This window comes from Anthonomus grandis, chromosome 20, assembly GCF_022605725.1.
Source record: "Anthonomus grandis grandis chromosome 20, icAntGran1.3, whole genome shotgun sequence".
In the NCBI taxonomy this organism is placed as follows: Eukaryota; Metazoa; Arthropoda; class Insecta; order Coleoptera; family Curculionidae; genus Anthonomus; species Anthonomus grandis.
In genome coordinates, this window is record NC_065565.1 from 4,902,969 (window position 1) to 4,914,662 (window position 11,694).

At 29.5% G+C, this 11,694-nt stretch overlaps 1 protein-coding gene across 1 annotated transcript; it reads left to right on the forward strand.

Annotated features, from left to right (window-relative positions):
- The first annotated feature begins 11 nt into the window (after positions 1 to 11).
- On the forward strand, positions 12 to 10,610 carry LOC126748004 (probable pre-mRNA-splicing factor ATP-dependent RNA helicase mog-4). The gene is made up of 4 exons (XM_050457009.1): positions 12 to 473; positions 3,876 to 4,192; positions 4,323 to 4,544; positions 10,396 to 10,610. The coding sequence occupies exons 1-4, from the start codon at positions 124 to 126 to the stop codon at positions 10,608 to 10,610; spliced, it is 1,104 nt and encodes a 367-aa protein (XP_050312966.1). The 5' UTR covers positions 12 to 123.
- The last annotated feature ends 1,084 nt before the right edge of the window (positions 10,611 to 11,694 follow it).

Consider the following 11,694-nt stretch of genomic DNA (forward strand, 5'->3'; position numbering starts at 1 on the left):
TCAACATAACCTAAAATTGTCCCATCCATCAAATATCTGACATGTCGCATCAAAACAAAACAGTTTAACAACTTACTACAGTTATTTTCTGTTTATAATAATTCAATATATTATAAATCAAACATGAGTAAACCGAAAAAAGTGCGTAAACGCTACGAAACCGACTCCTCGGAATCTAGTGTAGACAGTGAGGAGGAGGCACGAAGAAAAGACATAAAAGAAAGGGATGAATTCGCAGAAAGGTTGAAGAAGAAAGATGAATCTAAAACGAGGAATATTGTTCAGGCCTCCGATAGAAGAGCGTATGAGGAAGCCGCTAAAAGGCTGCAGCTTGAAAATGCTGCAAGAGAGAAAATTGTTCCGAAGCTGAGGGTGGAGTCAAGGAGGAAGTATCTCGAGAAGCGTAAGGAGGATAAGCTGCTAGAGTTAGAGGCAGATATACAAGACGATGAGTATCTGTTTGAGGAAGAGGTGTAAGTATTCTTCTAGTTTTTTCCTACAATAATATATTTTGTTTATTTTAATAAAACTGGTATAACAATTAGGAAGAGCCTTGGAGTAGAAAGAGTTCCTCCCTAGGATAAACACATTCAATCATATTCAACAAAGCTGAGATCTTTATTATACTTTTTTAAGTAATACAACCACAATAATGGTAAACTTTCATGCAACAAAAAGAGTGTACTACTAAATAAAGGACAAAATGTCGGCAATTCTTTTGAAATAAAATCAATTTTATTTGAGGTCCTAAACCTGCGACACTTTCTGTATGTATTAATTATTAAGAAAAACTACAATTAAGAGAGAAAAGAGGCATGGAAAGCCAACAATTTTAAAACAGTTACAAAACGAGCATTTTTTTAACGAATCTATGCTCTATAGTGCTTATGTGACTTATCCACCCTAACAGTTCCGTCAACTGTGGATCTCAAATATTATACCCATAATATTATTTGTCCAGCTAAACAGTGAAGAATTCTAATCACTTACTGGCAAAAAAATTACTTCTTGGGAGTCTTTTGTTCTAAATTAAAAACCCTTTTCATAAATCCAACTTTCATGAAAATCCGTAGGAAATTAGGGAATTTATTCCAGTGTTTCTCTTTGGGGTCATTAATTTGTCGTATTTCTACATATTTAAATTTTACTTGGAAAGTATTCAGTTTTTCAAAATTTTTATAGATACACTTCTTGTTCTAAATTAAAAATCCTTTCTGTAGATCTAATTTTCATGGAAATCGGTGAAAAATTAGAGAATTTATTCCAGTTTTTCTACTTGGAAGTCTTATTAATTTTTCATATTTTTACATATTTAATTTTTACTCTGAAAATATTCAATTTTTCAGAATTTTTACAGATACACTTTTTGTTCTAAATTAAATATTCTTTCAGCAGATCTAATTTTCATGAAAATCGGTGAAAAATTAGGGAATTTATTCCAGTTTTTCTACATGGGAGTCATTAATTTGTCATATTTTCACATATTTAATTTTTACTCTGAAATTGTTCAGTTTTTCAGAATTTTTATAGACACACTTTTTATTCCAAATTAAAAATCCTTTCCGTAGATATAGTTTTCATGGAAATCGGTGAAAAATTAGGGAATTTATTCCAGTTTTTCTACTTGGGAGTCTTATTAATTTGTTATATTTTTACATATTTAATTTTTACTCTAAAACTATTCAATTTTTCAGAATTTTTATAGATACACTTTTTATTCCAAATTAAAAATCCTTTCTGTAGATCTAATTTTCATGGAAATCGGTGAAAAATTAGGGAATTTATTCCAGTTTTTCTACTTGGGAGTCTTATTAATTTGTCATATTTTCACATATTTAATTTTTACTCTGAAACTGTTCAGTTTTTCAGAATTTTTATAGATACACTTTTTATTCTAAATTAAAAATCCTTTCCGTAGATTTAATTTTCATGGAAATCGGTGAAAAATTAGGGAATTAATTCCAGTTTTTCTCTTTGGGAGCCATTAATTTGTCGTATTTTCACATATTTTAATTTTACTTGGAAAGTATTCAGTTTTTCAAGATTTTTATAGATACACTTTTTATTCTAAATTAAAAATCCTTTCCGTAGGTATAATTTTCATGGAAATCGGTGAAAAATTAGGGAATTTATTCGAGTTTTTCTCTTTGGGATTCTTATTAATTTGTCATATTTTCACATATTTAATTTTTACTCTGAAATTGTTCAGTTTTTTAGAATTTTTATAGATACACTTTTTATTCCAAATTAAAAATCCTTTATGTAGATCTAATTTTCATGGAAATCGGTGAAAAATTAGGGAATTTATACCAGTTTTTCTCCTTGGGAGCCATTAATTTGTCATATTTTCACATATTTAATTTTTATTCTGAAACTGTTCAGTTTTTCAAAATTTTTATAGATACACTTTTTGTTCTAAATTAAAAAACCCTTTCCGTATATCTAACTTCTATAAAAATCGGTGAGAAATTAGGGAATTTATTCCTGTTTTTCTCTTTGGGATTCTTATTAATTTGTCCTATTTTCACATATTTAATTTTTACTCTGAAACTATTCAATTTTTCAGAATTTTTTTAGATACACTTTTTATTCCAAATTAAAAATCCTTTGTGTAGATCTAATTTTCATGGAAATTGGTAAAAAATTAGGGAATTTATTCCAGTTTTTCCCTTTGGGAGCCATTAAATTGTCATATCATTACATATTTAAATTTTACTCTGAAACTATTCCATTTTTCAGAATTTTTATAGATAAACTTTTTGTTCTAAATTAAACTAAATTAAAAATCCTTTCCGGATATCTGACTTCTATAAAAATCGGTGAGAAATTAGGGAATTTATTCCTGTTTTTCTACTTGGGATTCTTATTAATTTGTCATATTTTCACATATTTAATTTTTACTCTGAAACTGTTCAGTTTTTCAGAATTTTTATAGATACACTTTTTATTCCAAATTAAAAATCCTTTATGTAAATTTAATTTTCATGGAAATCGGTGAAAAATTAGGGAATTTATTCGAGTTTTTCTCTTTGGGATTCTTATTAATTTGTCATATTTTTACATATTTAATTTTTACTCTGAAACTATTCAATTTTTCACAATTTTTATAGATACACTTTTTGTTCCAAATTAAAAATCCTTTCCTTAAATCTAATTTTCATGGAAATCTGAGGGAAATTAGGGAATTTATTCTTGTTTTTCTACTTGGGAGTCTTATTACCCACTTTCAAATCCCATATCTAGAAAACTACTTGCAATATTCTCGTCAAAAAAAAAGTATGATATTCACAAGAATATTCTTTACAAATATTCTCTAAGGGTCAAGACAGTCCAAGTGAAAATGTTCGAAACGTCGAGGTTTTTATGTAGAGAGTGTCCTCTTCAAACTGATTACCCACTTTCAAGTCCAATATCTAGAAAACTAACTGGAATATTCTGGTCAAATAAAAAGTATAATATTCAGAAAAATATTCTTTACAAATATTATTTAAGGTTCAAGACAGTCCAAGTGAAAAATTTTTAAATATTGAGGCTTTTATGTAGTGGGATCCAAGAAGGTTTCTATACTAATTTTACTGAATCTGATGTCTGTCTGTTTTTGATTTCCATCAACGACTTGGCCTCCTTGGACATAACAAGTCATTTCACATTGTTTGCTGATGATACCACCATCTTGTCATACTGCAATGGTCATCTCTAGCAAATCTTAACCTTACCAAAATCAATATTGTAACCTTGAAGTCAGACCAGTCTTTTGATACTTATTTATACTAATATGAATAATAGACATGCAGCAAGGTTCTTGGTTTATGTTTGTTATGCTCTTATAAATAAGTGTATCACAGCGACATTTCTTCATTCTTTTCCTTCTGCAGACTAACAGAAAGAGAGAAAAAAGAAAGACAACATAAAAAGGAGTTGCTCAGATTAGCTCAAGAGCATGAAAAAGCAAGAGAGTTGGAAAGGGTGCAAAGATACCACATGCCAAGGGACCTTGGTAAGGATTCCACCTCCGATTATATTGAGGTGGATGAATTGGAAAAACTGCCACAATCGGAGCAAAAGAAATGGGAAAAAGACCAGATGGCTTCGGCAGTGTTCAGTTTTGGCGCTAAAGACGCCTCTAAAAAGGACGAATATGAATTACTACTGGAGGATCAGATTGATTTCATTCAAGCCCTTCAAATGCCAGGTAGGACAGTGATTTTTTTTCTTTAGAATTAGGTTCTTTATATATTTAACAGTGGTCAATTTAATTCATTGATTATTATTAATTGAACATTCTTCATGCTATTTGGATGAACCGAAACTCGTTGTTTTAGGTTCGAAAGATAAACTAAAATCTGAACCCGAACTTAAAGAGCACGAAAAGAAAAAACTGAGTATAGAAGAGACCAAGAAAAGTTTACCCATTTTCCCATTTAGGGACGATTTAATTCAAGCGGTTCGTGAACATCAAGTTTTAATTATCGAGGGGGAAACGGGGTCTGGAAAAACCACACAAATTCCCCAGTATTTACATGAGGCCGGATTTACTGAAGACGGTAATGTTAGGTCATTTTAACACTTAAAAGTAGTCAACCATTTCTTATTAAAAAGACTTACTTATTACAAAAAAACTACATGTCTCGAACTTATTTATTAGATTGAGAATAGATTACACGTGTATTTCACAGGTTCTAAAAGATGTCTGTTGATCAATAATAATAAGTTTATTCGGCAAAATATAGTAAATTAATTGAGGAGTTGTGTGATGGAAATAATCTTGTGTTGAGTTCTAAGTGTTCTATGGATAATGTTAAGGGTCTAACAGTTGATGATGGGCTTAAATTTCAAGACCATTTTACCGAGGTATGTAATAAGGGTTCTTCATTGGTTGATATGCTCTTAAGAGTAATTTCTTATAGTTTAGACATTGACATATGTATTTTAACATATTAGAGGTTTGTGATAATAAAGCTAGTTTTTTGAATTTCAATTTGAACTGAAAATTATGAAATTGTTTAATTTTTTTTATGTTCTTTTGAAAATAATTTGAAATAGATTGCAAAAGCAATTTTAATGATTTTTTTTTGAAAATCTAGATTTTCAACATTGGACAATAGTAAGAGTATAAATCGATGTCCTAAATCCGTAATCTATCCAATGAATATTCATTCATAATTCATTCTTTGTACTTGGAAATACTGGGTATTAATTTTGGATGTTCATTGTAATCTATATCCAATATGTATGTACTGTCATGGTTATTCGTTAAGTCGTATCCTGCCTAAGTAACACACGATAATTGAATAAACGTTTATTTTTGTTTGAACTTGAACGATAAATATCGGATAAAATGTCCGAATTTAATATTATGTTATTGAGGTTTAACAAGGAGGTTCATTACATGCAATTTTCATAGCGATACGCCTTGTTTTCGAGAAATTAAATGGGTTTTTTTTTTCACGTTTTACTCGAAAACCTTAAGGTTATGTGAGAGAAGTATAGACGCAAAACCTATAGATTTTCTTATCATCTACAATTTGCCTAGAAAGCAGTTTTTTCTCAGGCAATTATTTTCTGCAAAAAATCGTTTTTCATTAATTATACCCTTAGCCCCCCACCCACCCCACACTACTTACCAGTAAGAAATTGTTTTCAAAAATCATTGATTTCCAAAATAATACGCATGACTAACAGCTGGTTTTGTCATTAAGATCCAATCTAATAACACAGTTTGTTTATTTAAATTTGTTATGTAATTATATATGTATATTAATAAATAATTAATTCAAAGCAGTGCTATTAGATTGTATATTATGGACCAAAAACAGTGATTTTTCACAGGAATTTCTTACTGGGCAAATGTTTGGGGTGGGTGGGGGGGTAGGGGTATGTTTAACGAAAAACAATGTTTTTGCAGAAAATACATAATATGCAATATTTAATTTAATAACACTGTTTATTTAAATTTGATATAATTTTATATATAAATATTTAATACAAAGCAGTGCTATTAGATTGTATATTATGGACCAAAAACAGTGATTTTTCAAAAGAACTTCTTACTGGGCTAATGTTTGGGGTGGGTGGAGGGGTAGGGGTATGTTTAACGAAAAGCAATGTTTTTGCAGAAAATACATAATATGCAATATTTAATTTAATAACACTGTTTATTTAAATTTGATATAATTTTATATATAAATATTTAATACAAAGCAGTGCTATTAGATTGTATATTATGGACCAAAAACAGTGATTTTTCACAGGAATTTGTTACTGGGCAAATGTTTGGGGTGGGTGGGGGGGTAGGGGTATGTTTAACGAAAAACAATGTTTTTGCAGAAAATATATATGCAATATTTAATTTAATAACACTGTTTATTTAAATTTGATATAATTTTATATATAAATATTTAATACAAAGCAGTGCTATTAGATTGTATATTATGGACCAAAAACAGTGATTTTTCACAGGAATTTCTTACTGGGCAAATGTTTGGGGTGGGTGGGGGGGTAGGGGTATGTTTAACGAAAAACAATGTTTTTGCAGAAAATACATAATATGCAATATTTAATTTAATAACACTGTTTATTTAAATTTGATATAATTTTATATATAAATATTTAATACAAAGCAGTGCTATTAGATTGTATATTATGGACCAAAAACAGTGATTTTTCAAAAGAACTTCTTACTGGGCTAATGTTTGGGGTGGGTGGAGGGGTAGGGGTATGTTTAACGAAAAACAATGTTTTTGCAGAAAATATATATGCAATATTTAATTTAATAACACTGTTTATTTAAATTTGATATAATTTTATATATAAATATTTAATACAAAGCAGTGCTATTAGATTGTATATTATGGACCAAAAACAGTGATTTTTCACAGGAATTTGTTACTGGGCAAATGTTTGGGGTGGGTGGGGGGGGTAGGGGTATGTTTAACGAAAAACAATGTTTTTGCAGAAAATATATATGCAATATTTAATTTAATAACACTGTTTATTTAAATTTGATATAATTTTATATATAAATATTTAATACAAAGCAGTGCTATTAGATTGTATATTATGGACCAAAAACAGTGATTTTTCACAGGAATTTCTTACTGGGCAAATGTTTGGGGTGGGTGGGGGGGGGGTAGGGGTAAGTTTAACGAAAAACAATGTTTTTGCCGAAAATATATATGCAATATTTAATTTAATAACACTGTTTATTTAAATTTGATATAATTTTATATATAAATATTTAATACAAAGCAGTGCTATTAGATTGTATATTATGGACCAAAAACAGTGATTTTTCACAGGAATTTCTTACTGGGCAAATGTTTGGGGTGGGTGGGGGGGGTAGGGGTATGTTTAACGAAAAACAATGTTTTTGCAGAAAATATATATGCAATATTTAATTTAATAACACTGTTTATTTAAATTTGATATAATTTTATATATAAATATTTAATACAAAGCAGTGCTATTAGATTGTATATTATGGACCAAAAACAGTGATTTTTCACAGGAATTTCTTACTGGGCAAATGTTTGGGGTGGGTGGGGGGGGTAGGGGTATGTTTAACGAAAAACAATGTTTTTGCAGAAAATATATATGCAATATTTAATTTAATAACACTGTTTATTTAAATTTGATATAATTTTATATATAAATATTTAATACAAAGCAGTGCTATTAGATTGTATATTATGGACCAAAAACAGTGATTTTTCACAGGAATTTCTTACTGGGCAAATGTTTGGGGTGGGTGGGGGGGGGGTAGGGGTAAGTTTAACGAAAAACAATGTTTTTGCAGAAAATATGTATGCAATATTCAATTTAATAACACTGTTTATTTAAATTTGATATAATTTTATATATAAATATTTAATACAAAGCAGTGCTATTAAATTGTATATTATGGACCAAAAGCAGTGATTTTTCAAAAGAACTTCTTACTAGGCTAATGTTTGGGGTGGGTAAGGGTTGTTTTAACGAAAAACAATGTTTTTGCAGAAAATATGTATGCAATATTCAATTTAATAACACTGTTTATTTACATTTGATATAATATCATATATAAATATTTCTTATAAAAACAGAGTTATTAGATTGGGTAATATGGACGAAAAACAGTGATTTTTCAGAATAATTTAATCAAATATTTGTGGTGTAGTAATTGAGGTTAAAAATTAGATATGTAAATCATGTGACAATTTTTTTTAATGCCAACATTCTCTCCCATTTGTTAACAGAATCGTATATGATATAATATAATAATAATCTTTCTTTATTTAGCAAAGAGTGCTACATACAAAAAATAAATAAAAATATACAAAGATGTTTGATTAATAATTAATAACTAAAAAAATCAATCTACGTATGTACAAATGTCGAATCGTAAAGGAGGCCTAGCTAACGTGGACACAGATCAAAATAAAAATAAAAAACAGTACATAAACCTTACACCTAAACTTAAATAAATAAAATATTGTAAAAATAAAACCTAAAAAATTTAATAAAATATCCTTAACATGAAACATAAACATAAGATAAAAACTTAATTCTAAAATAAAATTTTAATAAAAATCAGAAAAAAATAGTCATAAAAATAAATAAAACTAACAAATAACAATACCCTTATGTAACACCGAATTATACATTTGGGCTGTCTGGCATCTGTCGAGTAATATAAAATCATTACGATTTCTGCTGTTATATGTGTGGACATTATTAAAAACTTTAAATTTATCACAGGTATATTTTGGGTGCATGTTATGTTTCGATTTAAATGCAAATACATGAACATGATACGCAATTCTTTGCTTAACTGACAACACATTTAGGATAATTAACATGGTTTCTATAGGGGTATAACGATTACAACGCAAAATTACTCTTAAAGCTCTGTTTTGTATTACTTCTAATTGTTTTATTTTAAATTTCGGCAAATTGGACAATAAAGTCGAGCAGAACTGCAAATGGGGTTATACAGGGACAATTTTGTGTTTATGAATAATTCTTTGCCTATTCGGCTAATAAATCCAACTTTTTTAGAAAATTTTCTTAATATGTAATCAAAATGCCCATAAAAACTTAGATTACAATCCAATATTGGACTCAAATACTTTATTTCTTTATCGTATAAGATTTTTTCCCCATTTACCATAATATGCAAACCCTGAATGTCCAACTGTGCCTTTTTAGTTTTTTTTTGCATATACGTGTATTCTCACCTATAATTTTCTTAAACAGCATTTATTCTCTTAGGCAATTATTTTCTGTAAAAAAAGACGTTTTTTTATTAACCCTACCCTTGCAGTAAATTTAAGTCTTGTACAATAAATGATTTGAAAATTTTCTATTAAAACTGTACAGAAATGATAAGAAATACCTCGTAAGTTATTATGATAAATAAAAAAGTGACCTTCATTTGAAAAATCTGTTATATAAACCCTGAAATCTATTTCACCCTTTGTAAAACCTCTTACATTACTAACCAATTTTTAAAATATAATTAAAACGCTTTATTAACGAAAACGGTTTGAAGTGCAACTAAAATAACAAACAAAATAGAAATACAATACTGAGGCGACTAACCTAAAAAATAAATAGCGCGATTTTTTTTTATTTAGTGAAAATCCTAGAACTGAGCACCAAGAATATTTATGCATGAGAGTAGTTTCTAACTGGTAAAATGCCTAAAAACAACTTCATACATGCATACATATACGGGTGCAGTTTAATTAGTACAACACCAAAAACTGATTGTCTGTAGCTGTATTATTTGTTCTTGTTAATTCTTCTGAACTTTAAATGATATTGCTCTGATAAGCTTTGATCGATTACATATTTCCGCCTCTTTACAGTTCATTGCTTGTTTAACTGCGGTTGCAACACCATAAGTGGTTTTTTTTGTTGTGAGGTCTGTTAACAAAAATATACCATTTTTAAATTTATTAATTTTGCTTTTTCCAATCTATAGAAATCACGAAGGTCTTGTAAAACGACAGTCCAATTGATCCGGTTGATTTTTCTCAAGCAAAACGTAGACAAGTAACTTTCTCGACTTCCACTATCCAATTTCAATTGACTATTGATTTCCTTCAATTGATTAATCTTGATTGTTTCAAGAAATTTCAGGTTCTAACTAGTTAAATGGTTTTAAACTTACTGTTAAATTTAAAGTCCCTTTAATTTAGTCAAAGTAACAGACTTTTTACCGTATTTCTCCTTTTTATAACTAGGAAAATATATGGAGACCTGTAACTAAAATGTCAGGACCGGAATTATTGTTTTTATTTAGGTGTGATGGTGTCTTTAGTGGGGAAACACGGTCGTGTAACCTATTCTCAATCTTTCATACGGTCGATTAAACCTTTGACGAAACTTGTAATATTTTTGATGGTATTGTAGATAAGAAAATAGGATGTACTCAGCCACGTCGAGTTGCCGCTATGTCAGTGGCGGCACGGGTGGCTCAAGAAATGGGGGTGAAGTTAGGGAACGAAGTGGGTTACGCTATTCGGTTTGAAGACTGCACGTCTGAGAGGACCATTATTAAGTACATGACCGATGGTACTTTGCACAGGGAGTTCCTGTCTGAACCGGATTTGCAGTCCTACAGGTAAGGATTCATATTTCAGTTATTTCTAAAGTAAATGTGCTTTCTCGGTTTATTCTTATATTTTAGAGGGAGAAAACACGGTTTTTTTAATATAATATTTAAATAATTAATAGTTGTATTGAGCAAAGTTAATTTCCTGACTGTTATCTCATCTTCTTTTTCTGATCTACGTATAATTAGTATTTTACCAGCACTCTCCAGAATATTCGAGAGGATTTGCTGCGATCTGTTGTGACTGAATAATAATGGAGAAAAAAAAATCATTTCCTTCCCCTAATTGCGTGGACATAGTAAAAGGTGCCATTTTCGATGAAATTGACCTTCAATAACCTAAAGGTCAGCTTAAAGTCGTTTAATTGCCTGAAGAAATACAGAGTGTCTGTTCTAGGCTGTAGTCAGTTAATTTCAACCAAATGGAATCGTTTCTTGATCCTTCCAAGCAGTTAAGGCCACATTTTACCCTTTTATTGATAATTCTAGACGTTCATGCATAAATTTTCATCATCATCAGTTTTTCTGACTCTAAGAGTCATTTTTGAGTAGTTTTTTTGTTAAATGGTCCCAACTCAACTGTCTGGAAGAACTTCATTGAGTATACATTTGAAATATTGATTATTTCTTAAACAAACGGAGTAATTTTTTCACAGGAATACAGGTGGATTCTTGAGGATGGATTTGTGGGTAAAAACGTCATTTTGGGTTAAAGAACTTGGCAATTAGGGCACTTTTTGTTGAGACACTAATTTTCACTTTTCATCAAAATATTTCGATAAAAAATTAAAATATTCTTAAAAGGGTGTGGGGCCAAAAAGGAGCATTTATTTGCAAATAATTTAATATACGAACGATTCTTGTACCTCAAAAACTTTTTGAGTTAGAGGCGATTTTGTCTTGCAAGATCCAACGCCCACCGAATTTGATATTTTCAAGCTTTTATTGCGGCATCAAGATTTTTAGTCATTAAGGGACATTTTGGACCATAACTCGGGAACCACTAAAAATATTTTAATAATTCTTTCACACGAATACAAAAGGGATCTTGAGGATGGATTTAAGGGTAAAAACGTCATACTCTCACGAGATGTGTA